This window comes from Rhincodon typus, chromosome 3, assembly GCF_021869965.1.
Source record: "Rhincodon typus isolate 14 chromosome 3, sRhiTyp1.1, whole genome shotgun sequence".
Taxonomy (NCBI): Eukaryota; Metazoa; Chordata; class Chondrichthyes; order Orectolobiformes; family Rhincodontidae; genus Rhincodon; species Rhincodon typus.
The window spans coordinates 25,370,413-25,394,950 of record NC_063334.1 but is presented as its reverse complement, the minus strand read 5'-3'; the positions used below and the strand labels follow the sequence as shown (position 1 = coordinate 25,394,950).

Below are 24,538 nucleotides of genomic sequence, written 5' to 3'. Positions count from 1 at the left end.
GAGTGAATGTGTGCGTGCGTGCGCGAGAGAGATAGAGGGAGTGAATGCGTGCGTGCGCGAGAGAGATAGAGAGAGTGAATGTGTGCGTGTGTGCGCGAGAGGGATAAAGGGAGTGAATGTGTGCGTGCGTGCGCGAGAGAGATAAAGGGAGTGAATGTGTGCGTGCGTGCGTGCGCGAGAGAGATAGAGGGAGTGAATGCGTGCGTGCGCGAGAGAGATAGAGGGAGTGGACATGCGCGCGCGCGAGGGAGATAGAGGGAGTGGACGTGCGCGCGCGCGAGAGAGATAGAGGGAGTGGATGTGCGCGCGCGCGCGAGAGAGAGATAGAGGGAGTGGATGTGCGCGCGCACGCGAGAGAGATGGAGTGGATGTGGGCGCGGGCGCACACGTGATAGAGGGAGTGGACGTGTGCGCACGCGTGATAGAGGGAGTGGACGTGTGCGCGCGTGTGCTAGAGGGAGTAAATGGGTTGCGCACACACGAGTGATAGAGTAAGTGAATGTGTACACGTGCGCGAGAGGTAGAGGGAGTGGATGTGTGTGTGAGAGGTAGAGGGGTTGGATCCGTGAGTGGGAGGTAGAGGGGGTGAATGTGTGCGCGCGGGACATAAAAGGGGGTAGGATGCGCCTCCGTGCGGGAAGTAGAGGTGGTGGAAGAAAGTGTGTGAGAGAGAGGGAGTGAAATTGCACGCACATGCGCGCATATTTTCACCTCTCTCTTTCGCGCGCGCACCCATTCATCATTGTGAAGAAGGGTCTAGGCCCGAAACTTTGACTCTCCTACTCCTCTGATGCTGCCTAACCTGCTGTGTTCCTCTAGCTCCACACTGTGTCAACATTGACATTGATTTAAGTTAGGTTCTACGTGACTCATAGTTTAGTTTGTCCCACCTGAGTTTTGAAAACATAGCTCTTAGCAATTTGATGTCACATTTGCACTGGGATGATGTTCTGACCATACATCAACAGTCGTACCAAGACAGACTGTTTCCACTTGCATAATATTGCTTAGTTCCATCTGGTCTCAGCTGATTTGATGCTCATCTACCCTTTTTATACCTTGACTCAAACTATTTCAATGCACATTCAACTAGCTTCTCACATTCTATCCTCAACAAATTGAAGTGATCCAAAAAATTCTGCTGCCTGTAGCCTAAATCACATCACATCTGATTCATCCATCAATATTGGGATGGCACTTGAGCAGAATCTTAACTTTTAAATTCTCATTCTTTATTTTCAAACTTCTCCATGCCTATGCCACGGTCTATCTTGTTAACTTCCTCCGGCCCTACAACCCTCAGGGGTATCTGTGCTCCTCTAATTATGGCCTCTTGAGCATCCCCATATTTTAATTTTTTTAACCATTGGTGGTTATGCCTTTTTGCTGTCCAAAACTCTAGAATTCCCTCCTTAAATGTCTGTCTCCTTCCTTTGGTGTTAGATTTGTTTTATTATGTCCCTATGAACATATTTCATTATGTTAGGTAAAGGTAAAGTTGCCATAGCCCTACTGGACCTTAGGACTGCTCTCTCATTTAAGAGAGAGAACTGGTGGTAATTTAACCTGAGGGTCATCACACCGCAGGTGAGGGGAGAGGTTGAGAAGGATTGTCCTTCATGGTAACCTCAGCCAGTACAGGAATTGAACTTGTGCTGTTGCTGTTACTCTGCATTGCAAACCAGTTGTCCAGCCAACTGAGCTACTCAGCCCCCTTTTTTATGTTAAAGGTGATATATATTAAGTTGTAGTAAAACGGTGTTCTATGTCTAGTATAGCAACAATGGACTGATCTGATTCAATTCAAGTGGCTTGTATCACTTCTGAAGAGTTTTATTCTTTTCCAGTTATTGGAAGACAGGATAATTGATGACCAATGCCTCGAATCAATAAGACCATCATTTTGATCCTGCTAACTGTGATAAGTTTCATTTTCCTGTTGTTTCAGCTGTATTATTATAATGAGTACTTTTCATCAAAAGTAAGTATTACATTGAGCATTTTAGTCATTATGATAACATTTATTAAACTAATAGGAAAAATGCAAACACCAGATTTTTTACACAGGAGGAGTTTTGTGAGATTTAGTAATTCTAGGGAAGTGGGTGCCCTTGCTAGAGTCAAAAATGATTACCTATCTCTTGTTGCTGTTCAAAGTGCAATGGTGAGTTGCTTTGCAATCAATGTGGTGTTAGGGAGGTAGTTCTAGGATTTTGACCCAATAGCAATATATTTTCAACTCAACATAGTGTAAGACTTGGAGGGGAACCTGGAGGTAGTAGTATTTTCATGTATGTGTTACCCTTGTTCGTCTAGGTGTTAGAAGTTTGCGCGATGATGTTGAAGTGAATAGGTAGGAGCCTCAGATCAAGTGTAGCATTTCTCTCCTAGAATATGTTTTAAATTTAGATTTTGTTACTTTGTAATGCTGTTTTTAATCTGAAGTTTTGTTTCACTAAATTTTCATTTGATAGTGAACTGTAATCTCAGTAAGCATCTACATGTATAACACCAATAGCTGTTGTACAGCAGCCAGCATCTACAGATGTAAACAGCTGTCCGTAAGGTACTAGACTAATCATAAAAACCCACTGCTGCCCAGCTGAGTTTAATTGTCTAGACATGGATTAGGGATTGGTGTGAAGTGGTCAAACTGTACCACACTTTCAAAAATTTACGTTAGGTTTTAAAAATAAAATTTATTTTTCCAAATTTAAATTCCATGTCTTCCTGAGGGTATTGTTTCTTAAAATTCATATTTTTAATCCTTCAGTACAATGGCAGATAGAATTGAATTGACTGTTCCCAATCCCATTGTAAAGTCAATATTTTGCAGCTGCCTACCAAGAAAGTAGTCACTACTTGGACCATTATATCAGAGAAGAAAACTCTGTCACTCAAAGGGTTCAAAACTGATGAGCAAATGTTGCTTAGGCTACTATGGATACTTAAAATTTACAATGTATCAGGACTGGATGAGATTGAACGAAGTTGGAATGGAAATTGCAGGGGCACTGGCCATAATCTTCCCAATTTACCCATAGTCGGTGGTGTCAGAGAGTTGGAGAATTGTAAACGTTGTGCCTATGTTCAGAAACATTTGTAAGGACAATCACAGCAATTACAGATCAGTCAGTTTAACTTCACTGATGGGGTAGCTTCTAGAAACAATAAATCAGGATAGAATTATTAGTCACTTTAGAAAAAGTTAGGTTGATTAGGAAAAGCCAGGCAGGATTTCTAAAGGAGGACTTGCATTTAACTGGCTTGCTGGAATTTTTGAAGAGATAACAAAATTGATGAGGGTAATGCTGTTGATGTGGTATACATGGATTTTCAAAGGCATTTGACACAGTGCCTAATAAAACAAACTTAAGAAAAGTTGTAGCTCATGGACCAAATGGTACAATAGCAATGTGGATGCAAATATGGCAGAGTAATAGGAATCAGAGTAGTGGTCAATGCATACCTTTTGGGCAGGGGTCAATTTGAACACTTGCGTTTCCTGATATATGTATTTTTGAAAGAAGAACGTGAGCCAACAATATCAAATAGAGGGTACAATAATTAAGTGAATTCAGGAGCAGAGGAACTTAGGTGTATAATGCATAAATCACCAAAGGTGGCAGGATAGTTAGCGCAGTTAATAAAGCATATGGTATCCTGGGCTTTGTTAATAGGTGCATAAATAAAAGAGCAAGGAGGTAATGCTGAACTCGTGCAAGATACTTGTTATGCCTCAGCTGGAGTATAGTGTATAGTTCTGAGCACCACACTACAGGAAGGATGTGAACACAATGGAGACAATGCAGAAGAGATTTACAAAATAGTTCCAGTGATGAGAAGTTTCAGCTAAGAGAATAGATTGGAGAGGTTGGGACTGGTCTCCATGGAGAGAAGAAGGCTAAATAGATATTTGGTAGAGATTTTGAAAATCATAAGCAGTGAGGAAAGAGTAGACTGGGATAAACTGTTCTTGCTCATAAAAGGATTGAGAACAAGAGGGCATGGATTTAAAGTGATTTGCAAACGTAGCAAATATGATGTGAAAAAATGCTTTCTCATGTAAAGAGTTATTCGGGTCAGAATTACATTGTCTGGATGTATAGTGGAGACAGGCTCAATTGATGCATTCAAGGCAACATTAGATGATTATATGAATTGAAAACGTGTGGTTTGGGGATAAAGGCAGGAGAATGGCGCAAAGTCTTAATTCCCATTGGATAGCCAGTGCAGATGCAGTATGCTAAATGACCTCTGCTGTAACATTTTCTGTGGTTCTGTCAAAATTCATTGTTTGATAATTAGGTATGAATTACAGACGGGCTAACTATAAGTTGGCACACAGGATATGGTAATTGGGGAGTTCTGTTTTACATCTTTTTAAAATAAATACCACATCTCTTATTTTGAATAATGGAATAACACAATGTATACAGTGTTTCTCTAAATGCCTACCTTGTGAATTTAAAAAAAATCTTTTACACTTAATGGCATATTGATTTCAACCTATTTCTCTCTAACTGCTTTGTTATGCTGGGTTCTGCTGTGCAATTATCATTTTGCCTTTGTGTGAAGGGCTATCACTGAGAAGGTTACGTGAAACAGTCTCTCACCCTTGCTTTCAGATACCTGCCTGCTTCAGGCTGGACAGTGCCCCACCTTTTAGAATTGTAAGATTCTCGAAGAGGCACTTCAAGAATAGCAGAATTAAGCAATATGCATTTTGTGATTCATGTTGTGTCCAATAAATAGGTGTCTTTTTGCTGTTAGTTTGTGTGCAACATACATGACCTTTTAAGCTCTGATTATTTATCAGATTCTGCTGACCATGATAGACAGCATGCCTGTTATGGTAGTCCTAAACAGTTCTGAGAGAAATTGAAAATCTCACCTGATTGGAGTACTGGAAGCAAAAACCGTGCTTCTCTGCAAAGTCTGATAGAGAAGTAAAATGAGTTGCTGCAGCTCCTTCTGCCACTAGGGGCTGCTTTTACATTCATGTGATTTCACAAAGAAAGTCAAATGTTGTACAATTCTTGAAAGTGCCTATTTACATTTCAGAACCTCTGTTCACAGAACTCTAGATGAGTAAAATGCTAAAAATATTCTTATTCCCATGTTTTTATGGGCTGTATTTCAGTGTTATGTACATAGATTAGGATTTACAAGGAATCTTTTAAAAAAAATTGTTGTTTGTTTTAGAATGAGTCTTACATTTCTGATTCCAAAGAAAGTTATTCCATCGAAGACAGTGTGCATTGGGTATGTATATCATTTGCATTTCATTGCTGTTCTGTTTTGGCAAAGGAAATGTGGGAAGACCTTGCAATTATATCTGTGTCCAGCTCGGGTATTCCAACACATTTCATGTCCAGTGAATGGTTTTAAGGTGTAGCTACTGTTATGTATGAAGAACTAGCATTTTGCACACAGCATGATCTAATAAACAGTAAGTAAATGAATAACCAGTTAGTTTGTTCAATGAGTTAAGAATATTGGTTGGACCCAGGGAGAAATAACCTAATTTTCTTCAGACAGTGTCAAAGCATTTTCAAATTTATCTGATTTAACAATTTGTTTTAGCAGTAATGCCTCTGTATTGTACTGATGCATCAGTTTAATTATTTATATTTTAAGTAGGGTGTTTGATAATGAGGAAATGCAGTGTAAATTGGTGAGAAGGACTGAGGAGAATGTTGTTGGTGATAGAGGAAAAGGAACATGCTGGTTGCAATGCCACGTGGATATTGTCTAGGAATTCAGACCTCATGAACACTGCTTATGAAATGTGACTTATGGCTGAGCATGATCATCAAGGGAATTGTGAGGCATTCGTTTGGGGAGTTGCAGGGAGGGCTTCTGTAATTTTTAAAAACAGAAAGTACTGTGGATGCCGTAAATCAGGAACAAAAACAGAAGTTGCTGGAAAAGCTCAGCAGGTCTGGCAGCGTCTATGAAGAAAAAGTCAGAGTTAACGTTCTGATTTTTTTCTTCATAGATGCTGCCAGAAATGCTGAGCTTTTCCAGCAACTTCTGTTTTTGCTTCTGTAATTTTTGTCTGTTGAGAATCATTTCACCATCTGCAAGGTCTGTTCCAAGTCACAAACATCTTGATTTGAAATTATTTTGCCATTCCTTCACTGTTGCTGGGTCAAAGTCTTGGAACAACTTCGTAACAGCACAGCAACTGCCTCTACACCCCAAGGACAGAAGCAGTTCACTGGGGCAGGCCCCCACCATCACCTTAAGGACAATTAGGGATGGGCAATAAATTCTGGCCTAGCAAGTGATACTCACATCCCTTGAACATGTAATAATAAAAAAAAGTCTCCAGCTCAAGGACACGAAGACATTTAAACTAGCACAACCAGCATCAGTTCATTTAGTTGAGGGAGGTAATCTAACCTGAGACTTCTGGTTCCAAATAAAGTTATTCCATGGAAGACAGTGTGCATTGGGTATGTATATCATTCACACTTTGTTACTGTTCTGTGGTTTAGTGAGTGCAGTTTGCAGTGCTTCTCTTAATATCAATAAGATTTCACTCTCCAAAGGGATTCATTTCACAAGCCATTTTTGATCACACATCAATGCCTAGCTCCTGAGATGTGAGTTGGCCTATGTTCCCTAGTGCGTAAAAGAATGAGTGATGATCATATTGAAATAGCAAATTCTGAAAGCTGCTGAAGGGCAGTTTCCTGTGGCCAGAGAGTTGTGATCAAGGTGACATAGTCTCAAATGAGGATTTAGCCATTTACAACTGAGATGAGGACAACTGTCTTTGTCCAGATTGAGTGTTTCTAAAATTCCCTCCTTTAGAAGACTGTGAACATTCAGTTGTGGAATTTACTCAAAATTGAAGTTGATAGAGTTTTTAATATTAGGAAATATAAAGGATGTGGGGTCAGGGTGAAAAAACTGGAATTGATGCAGAGGGTCAGCCGTGATTTTCTTGATAGTGGAGCAGGTTAGAGGGACTGTATATTCCTGGCCCTCATTCTTAAATTCTACAGAGGAAATGGCAGACTATTCTATTATTGAGTTTTTTAGTAAGAAGATAACATATCTTTTGAATCTCTTCTGTATCCATCTCAAGGATTTTTGTTTTCCCCTTCTCCCTCTCTCCTTTGTCTGCAAAACTCCCCACCACAAAAATACTTCTGTGACAAGTTACTGTAATGAATTCCAACCCAGCTGAAACATGCAAAACAACGCATTTAGTCTTTTAGAATCTCCATGGAGTGGTGGTCACGTATTCTTCTGGAGTGGGATTGGAATTTCAGTGAAATTTGCTAGATGGCCTGGTCTTCACGTTCTTGTCGAGTAGATTATTGTCACAGCAAAATGGAGATAAGTGATCTCTGTATGGTCCAGGAGAGCAGACTGGATTGTACTGAGCTTGTTCTATGTACTTTCATTTTCCATATCTGCAACATAATTGAAATGACTTATTGTTCCACTGAGTGAACAAAGGTAGGAAAAGTTCCTAATATAAACTAAAGCATAAACATTTGCATGCTTTCACTACCCTTGATCTCTATGCCCATTAGACATCTACAATACCCATTTAAAACCAAACCTGGCATCAACATGTACAGTCTTCTGTAGTTCACTTTCAGTCTTTGTTTCAACCTAAATGCTTTCAACTACCCACTAACCTATGTCCAGTCTGTATAATGACTCATGCTCATTCATTTGACTAAATCAATAATAATGTTGCCATATTGTATAAAGGATTGTGTATTCTTATTAACTGGTTGATGCTTTGTTGTAATTTCGTTAATGCTGCTTGTGTATTTTTTCCTAGAAAGTGGTCAAAAAGTTTCTGCGTTTAGCATCAATCCACAACATTCCATTATATCTCATTGATCCACTGGTTTTGGGACGGATGAATGAGGATATTCAGAGCGAAAATACGGACAGTAGGTTGAACTGCAAGTACCTGTGTACACCCAGAGAGTTCACCACATTTGCACTATTGGACAAATTTTGGAAAAATGAAGTAAGTGCCATTACAATGTTATGAATGATGTAGTGCTAAATGGAAGAGGGTAAAGTCCTTTGCTTTGTCTATTGTTTATGATGTGACTATACGTGTGATGAACATTTTACATGTTTAAGGTATTATAGGACTTCGTATTTGTAAATAAAATGTTAACATGACAGAGCTCTCAAAGAATACAAAGGCAGTAGGAAATAACTCAAACAAGTAATTAGAGGGCTAAAAGGTGCCATGAAATGTCTTTGGTAAGCAGGATTAAGGAAAATCCGAAGGTATTTTTTATATATATAAGGAGCAAGAGAGTAGCGAGGAAAATTGCAGATCCATTCCAGGACAAAGGATGGAATTTGAGTGGAGCTGGAAGAAGTGGGTAAGGTCCTTAACGAATACTTTGCATCGGTGTTCACAAAGGAGAAGGACATGGTGGATGGTGAGTCTAGAGAGGGGTATGTTGATATGCTGGGTCATGCCAATATCAAAAAAAGGAGGATGTGTTGGATCTTTTAAAAAACCTTAAGTGCCCAGGACCTGATGGGATCTATCCCAGAAAGCTGAGGGAGGCAAGTCAGGAAATTGCTGGGGCCTTGTATGAAATTTTTGTATCCTCTTTAGTCACAGGAGAGGTCCTAAAGGACTGGAGGATAGCTAGTGTTGTTCCTTTGTTTAAGAAGGGCAACAGGCATAATCTGGGAGTGAGAGTTATCAGAGAAGATTCTTAGGAATAGAATTTACTCATATTTGGAAGAATTTAGACTTATTAGCAATAGGCAGCATAGCTTTGTGCGAGGGAGATTATGCCTGACAAACTTGATTGAGTTTTTTGAGGAAGTGTTAAAGATGTTTGATGAGGACAAGATGGTAGATGTTGCCTAAATAGACTTTAGCGAGGCCAATGACGAGGTCCCTCATGGCAGGCTGACACAAAAGGCGAAGTCACCTGGGATCCATGGTGAGCTGGTGCAGATGAATACAGAACTGGCTTTATCATAGAAGACTGAGAGTAGCCCTGGAAGGGTGTTTATTTGACTGTAGATCTGTGACCATTGGCGTTCTGCAGGGATCAGTGCTGGGAACCCTGTTGTTTGTAATATATACAAATGGTTAATGTTTGCAGATGACACAAAGATTGGGGGAACTGCACATAGTGAGGAGGATTGCTAGACGATACAATAGGATTCAGATAGTTAAAGACTTGGGTAGAGAAGTGACATGTGGAGTTTAATCCGGACAAATGTGATGCACCTTGGGAGATCTAATGCAGGAGGGAAGTATACAGTAAATGGCAGAACCCGTTGTAATGTCACTATATTTCAGGGATCTGAGCATACAGGTCCATAGTTCCCTAAAAGTTGCAACACAACTGAATAAAATGGTCGAGAAGGAATATGGCTTGCTTGCCTTCATTAGTCGAGACATAGAATTTAAAAATTGCCATGTCATGTTGCAACTGTATAGAACTTTAGTGAGCCCACCTCTGTAATATTGTGTACATTTCTAGTCACCACACTACCAGAAGGATGTGGAGTCTTTGGAGAGGGCACAGAAATGGTTCGTCAGAATGCTGCCTAGTTTGGAGAGGGCACGGAAGTTGTTCATCAGAATGCTGCCTGGTTTTGGGGGGTATTAGCTATGAGGAGAGATTGGACAAACTTGGTTTGTTTTCACTTCAACGTTGAAGGATGAGGGGGCGACCTGATAGAATTTCATAAAATGATTATGGGGCTGGATAGAATGGATAGTCTGTGTCTTTTTGCCAGGGTTGAAATATCAGTTACTCAGGGACGTAGGTTTAAGACGAAAGGGGGCACATTTAAAGGAGATGTGACAGGTAAGTTTTTTTACACATGGTGGTTAGTGCCTGGAATGTGCTGGCAGAGGAGATGGTGGAGGTGAATACAACAGCAACATTTCAGAGGCAGCTTGACAGATATATGAATAGACAAGGAATGGACCACATAGAAACAAAAGATTTTTAGTTTAGAAAGGCATCATGTGTCTGCTCAGTCTTGGTGGGCCAAAGGGCCTGTTTCTGTGCTATACTGTTCTTTGTTCTTTATGACCAGTGCCTTTGGATTTTTAAAACCAATTTTGCTTAATTATTCCCATTGGGAAGTTTTTTTTATAGTATGAAATGAAGATAAATATGAGGTGCTGCATTTTGGAAAGGCAAATCAGGGCAGGACTTAAACACTTAATGATAAGGTCCTGGGGAGTGTTGCTGAACAAAGAGACTTTAGACTGCAGGTTCATAGTTCCTTGAAAGAAGAGTCACAGGTAGATGGGATATTGAAGAAGGCATTTGGTATGCTTGCCTTTATTGGTCAGTGCATTGAGTATAGAAGTTGGGAGGTCATGTTGCAGTTGTATAGGATATTGGTTAGGCCACTTTTGGAATACTGCGTACAATTCTGGTCTCCCCACTATAGGAAGGATATTGTGAAACTTGAAAGGATTCAGAAAAGATTTGCGAGGATGTTGCCAGGGTTGGAGGGTGTGAGTTATAGGGAGACGCTGAATAGGCTGGGGCTATTTTCCCTGGAGGCTGAGGGGTGATCTCATAGAAGTTTATAAAATAATGAGGGGCATGGAAAAGGTGAATAGCCAAGGTCTTTTCCCTGGGGTAAGGAAGTCCAAACCTAGAGGGCATAGGTTTAAGGTGAGAGGAGAAAGATTTAAAAGTAACCTAAGGTGAAATTTTTTCACGCAGAGGGTGGTGCGCGTAAGGGATAGGCTGTCAGAGAAAGTGGTGGAGGCTGGTGCAATTACAACATTTAAAAGGCATCTGGATGGGTATATGAATAGGAAGGATTTAGATTAATATGGGCCAAATGCTGGCAAATGGGACCAGATTAATTTAGGATATCTGGTTGGCATGAATGAGTTGGACTGATGGGTTTGTTTCCATGCTGTACAGCTGTATGACGCTATAGAACTTCTGGTTTGAAACCTAAGTAATTATTGGAACTAAAACAAATCAAATCAACATTTCCTTTATTGTCGAAAATGGTGCAGAATTCTTTAAATTTTAATTCTTAATTAGCGTTATAGAATTCAACATCTGTTTACGCTTAAGGTTCTAGCTGAGATAGATTTAAATTTTTAAAATTTTGAAAAATATTTAATTTCTAACTGAAGATTTTGAGCATTTATGAAGTAAACTTGAGGACAATACCTGTTTGTTCTGAACTGAACTAGTTGTCTGGGCTACGGACAGCTGTCTGGCACCTCAAAATGTTCATTTTGAGAGGCTGCACTTTGGGATTCTGAAACATGTTTTCTTCATTTTGCAATGTGTTGAAATGATTTCAACAGTTAATTTCAGAGGGAAAGAAAAGTTGAAATAGTTACGTGTGTTCATTATAACCTGTTTTACATCTTTTCTATTTGCTTCTGTTTAACCTTGTTCACTATAAGTTAGGTTTAAGCCATCTACAAAGCCATTTGGTTAACACTAATCCTGATGCAAGATGCCCAGTTGCTTCAAAAGATGAAGAGAAACCTCTTGCACCGATTTTGGCCATGTCAAATCAAATGATGTTTAAATACTGATTGGAGGCCAATTTCAGATTTTATATGCTTTCACTTCCGAAAAATATTTTTTTTGATTCACCTAAGGTGTTTCTGAAGAAAGAAGCTGAAGAGGAGGGTTTTCAATGGATGGAGTTGAGTGGTAAAGATCCGCGATTGGCTGGAATGGATGGTCTCTCTGGTACAGAAATTCCATTGCACTGCATCTTTAAGCTGCAGAATCATGCCATCCACTTGGTGGTATTTTATGAAAGGAGTGGCAATTTCCTCTGGCATGGGCAGCTGCGGCTCAAGCAAAATGCAGACAAAAATTTTGTCCATTTCCGCAAGCTGCATTTTGGGCGTTATCCTGGAGCCTATAACAAGTAAGGACAATCGAAGTGGTCCGAGACCTGATAGAGGGGTGCTGCTGGTTGAAGGCAAGATATGTTGATAACATTCAGCTTGATTTCTGGAGTTATTCTCTTTTTTGTTTGTTCCAAGAGAAAGGTCTCCTACTTGTACAGTGAATTTCAGAACCTTAGGATATCCCAAAATGCATCACAGCCAATGAAGTACTTTCTGAAATGTCATGTGAGAAGTCTAGCTGATTCAGGATGTGTGGCTAAATCAAAGCCCCAAAAGTTAGTAATTTGGTTAATTAGGCAGCAGGTTATAGAACAAGGATAAAGTGGTAAACACGTGTGGACATAGTTTTGACTCCTAGCAACCTAGTGTGTTATTCTATCTTTATTTGAACTGTACATTTAAATAAATGCACATTGTTTTTTGTGCAGATGATAACGCCAATGCTTTTTTAAACTTTGTGATGATGTGTTCTTTCTTGGAAACTGTTCATGCATCATCTCTAGCAAGATTACAATTCATGGCGATTAAATTAATCAAGTTTTATATTTGTCATGTGGGATTCTTGAATTTTTAAGCTGGTATTGTGGAAATTGCATAGGTATTTCCAAGCATTATCTTAATAAGTGCTGTCAACCACTGTCCTTGATTGGACATTCTCTGATACGCAAGATTCTGAGAGGGCTTGACAAAGGAAATATTGCAATGCTATTTCCCCTGAGAAATTTCTTCACTCAGTGTGAATCGTTTGTATTTTCTACTGTAGAGATGTGTAGTTGCTCAGTCCCGAAGTACATTCAAGGCTGAGATCAATAGAGCATGGTGGCTCAATGGTTAGCACTGCTGCCTCACAGTGCCAGAGACCCGGGTTCAATTCTGCCCTCGGGCAGTTGTCTGTGTGGAGTTTGCACGTTCACCCCGTGTCTGTTTGGGTTCCCGCCGTTTTCCTCCCACAGTCCAAAGATGTGTAAGTTGGGTGGATTGGCTGTGCGAGATTGCCCATAGTGAGCAGGGATGTGTAGGTTAGGTGCATTAGCCTTGGAAAATGTAGGTTTACAGGAAAAGGTAGGGGAATGGGTCAGTGTGGACTTGTTGGGCTGAATGGCCTGTTTCCATACTGTAGGGTTTCTATGGATTTCTGTGAACTCTTGAGGGAATAAAAATATAGGGATCAGACAAGAAAGTGGAATTGAGTTTGAGGATTAGCTCTGATTTTATCAAAGTAGAAAAGCACAGTCATGGAGCTGCTCTTATGTCTTGAGTTCTAATGTACAGTATTAAACGTACTCCCACTTGATTAGACTTTAACATTCCCAGTAAGTTTTATTTATTTTAAATTTATTAGATTGGAAACTCCAGCATTTACGTATTTGTGGACTGAATTACATTTTAGGATCAACAAGTGTGTAGCAACTCTAACTGTTATTAGTCAGCAGTGGGATACCTATTAAAGCTGTTTCACTGGCATGTGCTGTACAAGGTAAATTAAGCAGTTCTGCAAGAGTTACTAATTACCATCAGTTGTTTTCCAGGCTTGGAGAGTCCATGGAGAAATTGCATATTACCTCAAAAATACTTCAAAAATGTGCATTTGCAGACGTCCTAAATAACTTCACTTTTTTAGTGCAAACATAGAATTAGTAATACAGGATGCTGTCAGCCAGGGAGATCCCACAATCAAGCATGTTTATACCTTGTCATTGCCTGAAGATATAAACGTGTAATGTGTTCTTAACTGATAAAGAGACTGTTGTTTGATGCTTTCTCTTGCGTTATTTAATGTTGTAATGCGATTCTCAAACAGAGCTGTGAATAGGGGAGAGAAGGGTCTGTTTATGAATTTAATTTGCAAACATTGTATTTGATATTACAGACCTAAACTACATCTGACTTCAGTTGATGGATTAGAAATCCAAGTTCCTAAGCAAATAGCAAACTTTCTAGAAGAGGTTTCACAATCCAGGTTTGTTGAATGCAGATACAAGGAAGCAAGGATGTTTTATCAGGTTTGTTTGTGTGCCAATTAATTCTTGATGGTTTGGCCGAGTCTTGTTGTCACAAAAAGCCATAGCAAGTAGAGTATTGAAAAACTTTCAGGTTCAGCATCAAGTAACTAACTTTCTGCTGTAGGTCAAAATATTCCCTAGTTTTGATGAAATGGATGCACAATTCGAGGAGCAGTTGAAAAAGGGTGGGCTAGAGAAGAGAATGGAATTGAACCTAATGCACCTTGTTAATTTTTAGGCAGGATTTTTCACTGTTGAGTTAAATATGTAGCAAAATAGAATGGAGGAGGAGAAAAAAAGTAATTTGTGTACACCGAAATGGAAAATAAAATCTCAACATTAACCTACATGAATTGAAGAAAAATCAGTGGTGAATAATGCTTGGACTACAGTGATTAAAATAAGGATCTATAGGTATTTTTCAGTATTGCTGAAAAAAACATAGTGTTAAAGCTTTTGGTATTACACTCATCAAGACATTTGCTAGACTACCAGTGTAAAAAGGAACAGTATTTTGTACTGAAGAGAGTACTGATTAATTGGCAAGTGGATTTTGGTGAAGACATTGACATTGAGAATGCACTGGTTAGATGTTGACAGTTAACTGCCAAGCTTTGTTTAAATCAAACAAGGCACAATGACTCTAATTGGTCAAGGTATCATCTTGAGGAATTAATCAGTGAATGGTTCTTGCCAATTTTGTTAAGTTGAAAAAGGTATGGTGTGTTTAAATGTTATTTCTGTCTGCACTTTAAACCAATTTGACATTCACCTGGCTCACAGTTTGGTGCACCTGTGCATACTGCAAGCTACATATGACTATACAGAATATGTTCACAGTCTGTTTTCATTTAACAGAATAGGTGAGTCATTCTCTGGTTCATTTTTCAGGGCAATCATCAGTTAACTTTCCTTCTTTAAATTTTAAGAGAGCTTGACAGTTAACTGTCAGTCATTATCTAACTGATGCATTCTGAATGCATTCACCAATTAAAGTCAACTTGCTAACCAATCAGCACTTCTCTCTTTATGGTATAAAATGTTATTCCCCTTTATATCGGTATCTTTGCATATGTACTGATGAATGCAAGACAGAAGGCTTCAATAAAACGTGTCTGCAGCAATGCTCTAGTTTTTCTATTAGATTACTATAGTTTTTGTTCAATATATTCAGAATTTAGAATGGTAGAACAGAGTTACTTCTGTGGTGTATTTATTGAACTCTTACAAGATTTATTGGGAACTTTTAAGGGAAAGTAATGATTGATTATTTTGAGATTAAACGACTTTAAAGCACAAAAGCAGTCCATAACTTGGAAAGGAGGTTTAAAGAGTCAAAGGTACAGATTACACAAATTAATACAGAAAAAACCATAAAAATGTCTTCATGGAATTCTGTCCAGCAGTTGTCATAAGCCAAACACATTTATCGTCATGTCCTAATTGTATGCTTAATTTGTACGTTTTTGCATAACTACACAAACAGTATATACCTGATGTTTCCCTGGGCGGTATATCTTGTCCAAGTATATGTAGTTTCAGATTTATTCTTTATTTATTAACTCGATTACAACTTTAATTATATGTTGCCAGTTCACGCATCACGTAATTTTGCCTTATCTCAGGGTTGCAATGTCTTGGTTGGATTGGAAAGATTTCAATTAATATGAACATACTGTATCAAGGCCTTTTTAAAAAAAAAAACTGGCTATATTCATAGGGTGTATCTATTTTTAAAAGAAAGTGATTCAGCGTTACTATTTTATATCCCATGTGCGACTTTTATTATAGGTATACCCTGAGGACACATCACAAGATGCTATGGAATTTAGAAAAAAGGCAAAGGATTTGCTTCATCTGGCTGCAAAGATATTGAATGGACAGAAGGTGCCATTCTGGCTCAGCAGTGGAACATGCCTAGGTAAAGTACCATTTCTATATAGCTTTTTGAAAACATACTAAGATTTGTTTTGGGAAGCATTCAGTAACAAATAGTATAACTAATGAAACAGGGTGAAAACATTAGAAAAGGTGTGGGAGTATTAAAATTCCTACAAATCCTTGAAGATAAGCAGTCCCTTGCAGTTTATGGAATGGACGGACTAAAGTGATGTACAGTAATTAAATTACTTTGGGTGGAAATTGCCACCATAAGGGAGAAATGGATGTCAGGTTAAAGACGCCAGAAAGACCCTCAAGTCATTGGAATGGAGAAGTCTCAGGAATGACCATTAAACCATGAGCTAAATAGAAATGTGTTCAGTTAGAAAATTGCGTACACCAGTAACTAGTTGTCCTAAGGATTAGTTAATAATCTTGGATTTCTGTCAATTCAAAACAAGGATCACATTTGGTAAAAGAATGGTAGCAGAGAGAGGCTATAAAGTTGCAAGACACACGTGATGTGAATAGAATATTTGATTAAAATTTCAGGGACAAACCAAGGATGCAAATTTAAAAATAACCAGCACCAAAAAATGTTCTTCCAACTAAAAAAAAACCCTACTCCCAGACATACATGTAACCCCTGCCAATTCACTTCCTTTGCTGAGCTCTGACTATAAAGGGTAGACTCACTATAAGAATGGTTATGGTCAAGTTGATATTGACTTCTTTTTGGAGGAGGTGGTACTAGGTCAGAAATAAGGCTGGCAGTTCCAGAGCACTACTGCTTTTTGCGTTTGGGGAAGGAAGTAGAGTTGAACGGTAGAGATGTGAGAGAATGGGTAAATATATTATCTAAGCTTTGAGGATTTATGCAAAGATTAAGTGGTTGAGTCAATATAGTTTATTAAAAAAAGTGAGCATTGATAAGTCGAACACTTCTAATTTTGTGGGGTTTTTTTTCCAGATAGAAAGTTGCATGTCTATAGAGCCTTTCATGACAGGACATCCGAAAGCACTTTACAGCCAATTATATACTTTTTGAAGTTAGTTATTGTTTTAATATAGGGAAGTGTAGAAAACATGATTTAGCAAGTAAAATCTTTAAGATAGGGTGGAAAATAGATTGGACTACAAAAGGAAATATTGATAAGCAGCAGACTGAAAGACACAGTAGAAAAGGACTGTTTAGCAGAATGGAAAGATGTTAGAAAAGAGAACATCCTGGTACTGATTTCCAGTCTGTACTTCGAGTGGAACGAGCGATTTATTTATTTCTTTTTTAACATTAGTATGGTAAGTGAAATTATGAGCAGGTTATAATTTTTTCCACTTTCAAAAACAAACTGTCTGGCTGCAATTTTGTCAAACTTTGTAAAGTGATGCTGCATATATAGGCAATTGCAGATGAACTGCTGACGTGTCTGAATTCATGGATTTTTGCCTTTGTTTGTTGCAAGTATTTTGGAGTTTAGTGGAGGAAGCTTTCTAAAATCAATGTTGCCCTAAATTCTCATGTCTGATTTTTCTAGGATGGTTCAGACAGTGCAATATCATTCCATACAGTAAAGATGTGGACTTGGGAATATTCATAACGGATTATAAAGTTGACATTATCTCAGCGTTCCAGAGGGCTGGATTGCCACTGAAACACAAGTTTGGTAAAGTGAGTCAACTGCATAATTTCCCGTTATCATTAATCATTTTATCTTTTAGATAATCGAACACCCTTTGTAATAATTAAATGCTCAATATTTATTGGAATCAGTTCCTTTCACAATGAAGAGTTTGAAGATTAAAAACTACATAATTGTTTCAAGTCGCAAGTAAAATTAGTTCTTAAAAATAGTCTCAAAGCCTGTTATGTGAGGGATGGCAATTAGCTCAATTCCTCCAATCATTATAAGCTACGATAAAGCAATTTGATTACCTATATAGCAACAAATCTACAAACCAACAAATGACAACTACTGTATAATGAGGCAGTTCTTCAGTTATCCATGATGTTTCCTCCTACATGAATAGATATTACTTAAAGTACCATATAAATATTAATAATAATATAATTTGGGGAAAAAGTGAATTTACTTGTTAGAAGTGCTTCCAAGAAGTTTGTCCAGTGTATACCTGATTTTGTGAATTCTGATGCTTGAGTTCTGCTGTGAACCCAATTTTTAAATTATTTCACAGGGCTCTTAAACTTTTTTTTTAACCTATTAGCATGCTGTATGTTTGACTGAGCTTGAGAGTGAGAGATGCATCATGAGAGTTTAAAGGTTTCATCCATTTTCTGGAATATGCTGCTCCAACCCCAAAGGCCCAATAATAATTAAACAGCAGGATTAGCAACAAAAAATCTTTTTTAATTATGTTAATAGTTAGTAGAATTATTGATGGTATGTTTTCAAAGATATTTGAGACAAAGTTTAATTTTGTACCAATGTGAGGATGCTCTTGCCTTTAATCCCAGATTCATCAAACTATTATGAGGTGTAAAATTAATTCAGTCTGATCTTGTTTTTTATTTTCTCTTTTCCAGGAAGATGACAGTCTTGAGCTTTCCTTTCAGGCAGCAAATGTGAAATTGGATATATTCTTTTTCTATGAAGAGGATGATTACATGTGGAATGGAGGAACCCAGGCCAAAACTGGCAAAAAATTCAAGTATGTTGTGAACAGCTTTTCTTTCCTTCAACTTGTGGTCAACATCTCCTTTTTATTTTCCATTCTTGTGTGGATTGAATTTTCATTCTGTGCACCAATATCAAAGTAATGCGCAGATGGTGGAGCAGATTCGAGGGACCGAATGGATACTCCTGTTCCTAATTTGTGTGCCCATCGTTAGTGAAAACAAAAATCTGTATGTGATAGTTTAAAGAAAGTATGGAAGAAGAATGCATACCAACCCCAGTCCTCAAATTACTCTGCAGATTTGCTGAGTTCAATTTTAAACCTACCATGATGGCATTTAACTGTCCCGAAAATGATCTTGCTAACTCTTAATTCTTCCAACCGAGCTCAGTCTTGCAACTTCGCCAGATCCTCCCACTTGCCGCTTCCTTCACACTTCCCCTGCACAGATACATTGTGAAATAATGTCTGCTAACTATTGTTCCTGATTTCACAGTTCATGAAAGTAAGGACCGAAAAGCACACATTGCATCTGTAATGGCAGCATATATGCTGTATGTGTACATGTCTGTTGTACAGATATCACTGATGCTCTGTATGCACATCTCATCCTGATTTCTATAGTCTGTACAATTTTGATTTTTTTTCCCCAAAGGGGATCAGGGTAATTTTTTGACTGTTTTCTTTACAATGCAGTGTATGTGGGTCTCTCATTCATTCTGATTTGGGTGTGGAGCAAGAACAGCAGTGCCCTAATATTGATACTGAAGGAATCAATCAAAGATTATATTTCTGACTCAGAGTGCTGGAGAACCTCGACAGGTGTGGCAGCATTTGTCGAGAAAGCGTTAATGTTTTGAGTCCGGTATGACATTTCTTCAGAACTGGAGTGAGGTTCTCCAGCACGTTGTTTGTATCTCAGATTTCCAACACATGTGGTATCTTGCTTTTACAGACTCTGACTGACTCAGGTCACAAACCAGGGCATCCATTTATAAAAGTAAGATCAGAACTGTTCAGTGTGCGTAATGTTCAATAGTTTTCTTTTATTCAGTGTTGATAGGGGCAGGTAAGTGGTTGTCACACCAATAATAAACATCAGTTCATCCATTATTTTCAGTTTTAAAAAAATATCCAAAGATTAAGCAGTAGTTTGTTGGTGTGCCTCATAAACAGTGACTTGATTACAAAACAACTTTTTAGTTTAACAATAAATTTTTAAAACCTGGCTTCCAAGCAAATAATAATTGTTTTCCAATTTACTCCCCTTTTTGTTTTTATACTAAAATCTTTAAACAAGATGTTTCAGTCAAAACTGACTTCAAGGATCATTAATATTACAGGAATAACTATTTCTGTTCCCCATTTTGTGTATGCCTTGTTTGCAAAAACCATCTGCAGATCATATGAGTACTTTGATATCCACACTATTTTGCCTGTATCGAATAGGAAAAAGTCTGCATGCTCAGCTTTTCAGTTGCATATTTATGGAACTCTAGCACTTTCCCTCCTTATGAAATAGTACATAAGATGATTAGAAAATAAATTATTTTACTGCTTGATGTAAACTAAAATTGCTTTCAACTTAATATTAATCACACTTTGAATCATTCCTACGAACTCCAAAATTTTTAGTGATGCTTTGCAAAAAGCCAAGCATTACCAAAGGTTTTTTTTCTCCAAAAGTGTTGATTTCCATTGATGATATTCTTCCTCATTTGTTATTTTACTGTTCAAGTTGCAAACACTTAACCAAATGTTTATCTTAATGTGTAAAGCACAAGTGCCAGTCACCTGGCTAAATATTCAGTCCTGGCCATGCCGGTTTGAATAAACTCAGCATGAGCAGCAATTCTTTCCAGATTTCTTGGGATTGAGACCAGGTTCATTGCTGGTTGAACTATTTCTCTGGGAGCAAATTACTGCAGATGCTGGAATCTGTACTGAAAACAAAAACTGCTGGAAATCACAGTGGTTCAGGCAGTGTCCGTGGAGAGAGAGCAAGCTAATGTTTTGAGTCCAAATGACTCTTCATCAGAGTTTGCCCTGGAATTGGGAGAAAACATGCTAAATATTCCATTAGAAGCATGTAGTTCACATCAGTAATAAGACATTGCATCTCTATAAGCACCTTAAAGGTTGACCAAAACATTTTGTTTTGCTTCACAGGAGGGTTATAATACACATTTTGACACTCGGGTGCATAAGCAGAAATTAGGACAGATGACCATAAACTTGTTCAAAGTTCCTAGGAGTATCTCGAAGACAGAGGTGATGCAGTTAATGGAAGGAATGCCAGCGCTTAGAGCCCAGGCATCTGAAGGCAAGACTGCTAAAAAGTGAAACAAAACAAATGAAGGGATACAGGAGACATGAATTGAGGGAACGTTGGGTTCTCAGAGAGGATGGTGAACATAAGAAATAGCTGGAGTAGGCATTTATACCCTTCAGTTTGTATGACTGGAGGATGTTGCAAAATAAATGGTTAGTGTGCAGACCTGTCAAAATGGTTGATTCACAGAAACCAGTGAATTATAGCGTATTGTAACTTCTTATTAATGAGAAAATTGTTTTAAGAAGTTAAGATAGCTAAATGATGATTTTCATCAAATTATCTAGGATACTGCCAAAGCTACAAAGCACCCAACACTGGAAATACTCAGGGTCGGGCAGCTTCTGTTGATATAGAAACAGATCTAATGTTTAGATCTATGACATTTCATTAGAACTGGGAACAGTTAGTGGTGTATTGGGTTTTGAGAATGTGGAAGGGGTAAGTGTAGGAAAAAAAAACAGAAGGGATTTAGTGAATAAAAGGAGAGATTGAATGACAAAAGGAAAGACCAAAGAGAATGGTAATAGGACAAATAAAGAAACAAAAGATGTGGCCACAAGAGCCGTAAATATTAGGATCCTGAACAGCTGCACTCCAAAAGAATTAGGAGAAACAGGCCAAAAAAAGGAGCATGAAACAAAGTGAGAACAGAGATTGTGACTAAACTTCTTAAATTCAATATTGAGTCCAAAAAGTGTTAAATGTGCCTGGTCCAAAGAGGTGCTGTCCCTCAAGCTTGCGTTGAGCTTCATTAGAATGCTGCAGGAGGCCAGAAACAGGTCGTAGTGAAAACTATGTGGAGAATTAAAATGTCAGGCGACTCAAAAGTTTGAGATCGCTCTTGTGTACTGAATGATGGTATTCCGCAAAGCAGCCAGCAGTTTGTATATCTGCTGATTTTGTACAAAATATCTTACTGGTATTGTTTGTTTACTCTATCTTTATCAAATTGTTTTGCAGATATGTTTTTCCTAAATTTACCCTGTGCTGGACTGAATTTCTGGAACTGAAAGTGCGAGTCCCCTGTAAAACACTCCCATATGTGGAGGCAAACTATGGCAAGAACTGGGCAATTCCTATAAGCAATTGGGATTGGAAAAATTCACCAGCTAATGTGCAAGAAAATGGAATTTGGCCTATCCAGGACTGGGATGAAGTCATCCAGATACATTGAACATGGCTTAAAACTAAATGGATTGATAAGAGGAGGATTGATGTTAAATCGACTTAACTACAAGGAAAAGGGTAGTCCAATGATAATTCCCTCTGCTGGAACAGTTGCTAAATGCTTGTCACACTACCAGAAACTGAGCAGGTCAATGCTGTCTACTGTTATTATTGGTATTTGAAGATTTCCCTTTTGATATGTAATCTATGTCCTCTTTCATAATATAGAAAGACAGTTTGAAGATTAAAATTAACTAAGATTTAGTTTTCACAAATGGAATAACATTCTAGCAGTAAAAGCGGTAGTTTAGAATCATTTTGTGAATATTATGCTAAAGAATGTTATTTTATTTCAGCTCAAAATGTTAACTTATTATATTTTAAATTATTTATTTCATGCATGGAATTCTGCATTTAAATTAATGTTTTGGAAAGATCACATTCAGCTACTGAGTACAGATGCCCTGTAAAAGGTTGCTGGAAAGCCTTATGCAAAGGTACATGGTGCTGTAGTGTTTATTATTCCAGAAAAGAGTTGATCCAACCAAGAAAGTTTGTTTTCAAAACAAATGCACCTTTCCCTTTTTCATTAATACGATCCTTTTTGCCTCCTCCTGATTTATGTATTGTCTTGATTACTGAGCAAATGTCTCCATGGAACAGTCATTCTAATATAAATTAATATGTAAATCTAAATGCAGCAAAGTAGAAACTGTGATTTCGACTGAGGGTAGAAAAACCTATGGGTACAGGGATGATGGTGACATGGTATAATGCTACTTTGGCCTCTGACTCCTTTTTGCTGTTCTTTCTGAAGTTTGTTTTGAAGGAGATGTTCTTAAACCATGACAGTTCTTCTATTAGTAAGAGTATTGGTTGTCTAGTACAAGTGTGCTGTATAGAATGTTGTATTATGGGTTTGAAATTATATTAATGTTCAATATAACTGCTGTATATAAAACTTGCCTGGGACATTGATGCAAGCTTTGTGAGACATTTTTTAAGATGCAACTCTTCGATATCAACCCAACCAGGCTGATTCCGTAATGACTCCAAGCACTCCAGCCAAATGCATAGGTTCCACTTTGCGCACAGCTATAGCAAAAACCTGATTTTCCTGAACCAGTACTGAGTGACATTGCATAGTGAAGCTACAATAAACATTAAATTGAAGTCTAAGATAAAAATCAGTCACATCACCCATTTGTCTTTAATGCATCAGCACCGAAATGGTGAATGTTCATTTCTTAAACTGTGCTCGAACAAGTTGTTCCAATGAGTAGTTGCGCTGTGTAATATAATCAGTCCCAATGGTAGGTTGATTTCAGCTCTCCTGAGTTAACTGTCCTCAGCCTGCAACGCATTTGAAAGTAGGTGCAATTAGCTTGTGTATCCAGCCAGGTGGTCTGTCAGGTAAACTTACTAGAAACCTTTTATAGTGAACTGACATTTTGTGAAGGACTATACGGGTTAAGTAACTGGGACATCGGTCTGTGTTTGAGGTGCTATTCCATTTGCAGAGGAACACACTGTATTAAATATGTAAAGGGTGAATGATACAGAATATTTGTTTTGCAGTGAAGGCTGCTGATCACTGACCCGTTGAAAGTTCTTGCTGTGAAATTTGTACTTTGTTTACCTGTTGAAGATGTATTTTGCTACTTTTACTGAAGTTTTGGAATAATAGTTCTTTGGTTTCACTGAACAATAATGTAATATTTGGAATTTAACTGTTGTTTGAATGCAAAAATAACAAAAGCTTGGATAAACAATAATGCGCTTTGATTTGATATGCATTGTGAGGGACAAGTATGGGTTCTCTGATTTAAAAAAAAGCTTTGCCAAACTGTAAGGGTTTTTATTTTAAAAGTTAAACATTTAAGATTCAGATGGGAAAGTAAACAGGGAAATGGCCACCCATCATTCCATAAATTCAAAGGGCTTTTACTCCACCAGCACAAACGTGCACTTTTTCTTATGCCACATATAAATTTGTATGTGGAATGTTACAATCTAAGTTCACATGAAATTAATAGTTTAATAACTTAGGTTTAAGTGGAAGTTGTTATAATGGCATTGAGTTGACATGCTTTTGCATCTTATTGTTACCTTCATAGACTTAATGTGTAATGAATAATGTTGCTACCTGTCAGTAGTTTGCAATCTATTTTATACAATATTCGTTTGAATAGATTTGAAATGCTTATCCAGTCATTTGGAGATATAATTTAAAGTGAGGTACAAAAAGCAGGATTGTACTGAATATATATATACACCTCGATCATGTTTTTTTTTAAAATGGGAGTACAGTCAGAACTTGTAAGTGTTAACTCCTGTTGTTTTCAGTACAAGATCACCTGTATATATATTCTGGATTAAATCAACTAAAATGCAAAAGTATCTTGCTCATTTTTATGTAGGCAATCAAATCTCTTCATCATTGTCTTGTAATTAGCCCATTTTATCAAAAAATGCTATTTCTCTTTCAGCACCCTGGAACAATGGCAACATCTGGTAATACCCCTATTGGGAAGCTCATTTTGCCATTAGTGCAAGATTCTGCATAATTTTATTGATCTGCAATACCAATGATGTTTGCATAGTAGTGACTAAAGTCTTAGGAAAAATGTTTAAAAA

The 24,538-nt window shown here is 37.9% G+C and overlaps 1 protein-coding gene across 4 annotated transcripts in view; it reads left to right on the top strand.

Moving 5' to 3' along the window:
* The window catches only part of fktn (fukutin), a 24,787-nt gene extending 1,040 nt beyond the window's left edge, over positions 1-23,747 (top strand). The window contains exons 2-10 of one of the 4 annotated variants that reach the window (XM_048594939.1): positions 1,848-1,981; positions 5,206-5,265; positions 7,811-8,005; positions 11,621-11,898; positions 13,752-13,884; positions 15,676-15,805; positions 17,301-17,434; positions 18,308-18,432; positions 21,695-23,747. In XM_048594939.1, the coding sequence (XP_048450896.1) occupies positions 1,877-1,981; positions 5,206-5,265; positions 7,811-8,005; positions 11,621-11,898; positions 13,752-13,884; positions 15,676-15,805; positions 17,301-17,434; positions 18,308-18,432; positions 21,695-21,908 (1,374 nt within the window). In that variant the 5' untranslated portion in view covers positions 1,848-1,876 and the 3' untranslated portion in view covers positions 21,909-23,747. Of the gene's footprint in view, positions 1-1,847; positions 1,982-5,205; positions 5,266-7,810; positions 8,006-11,620; positions 11,899-13,751; positions 13,885-15,675; positions 15,806-17,300; positions 17,435-18,307; positions 18,433-21,694 lie in introns of those variants that run through there. The other 3 variants (XM_048594941.1, XM_048594943.1, XM_048594942.1) reach the window with 3 other exon arrangements.
* Positions 23,748-24,538: the final 791 nt, after the last annotated feature.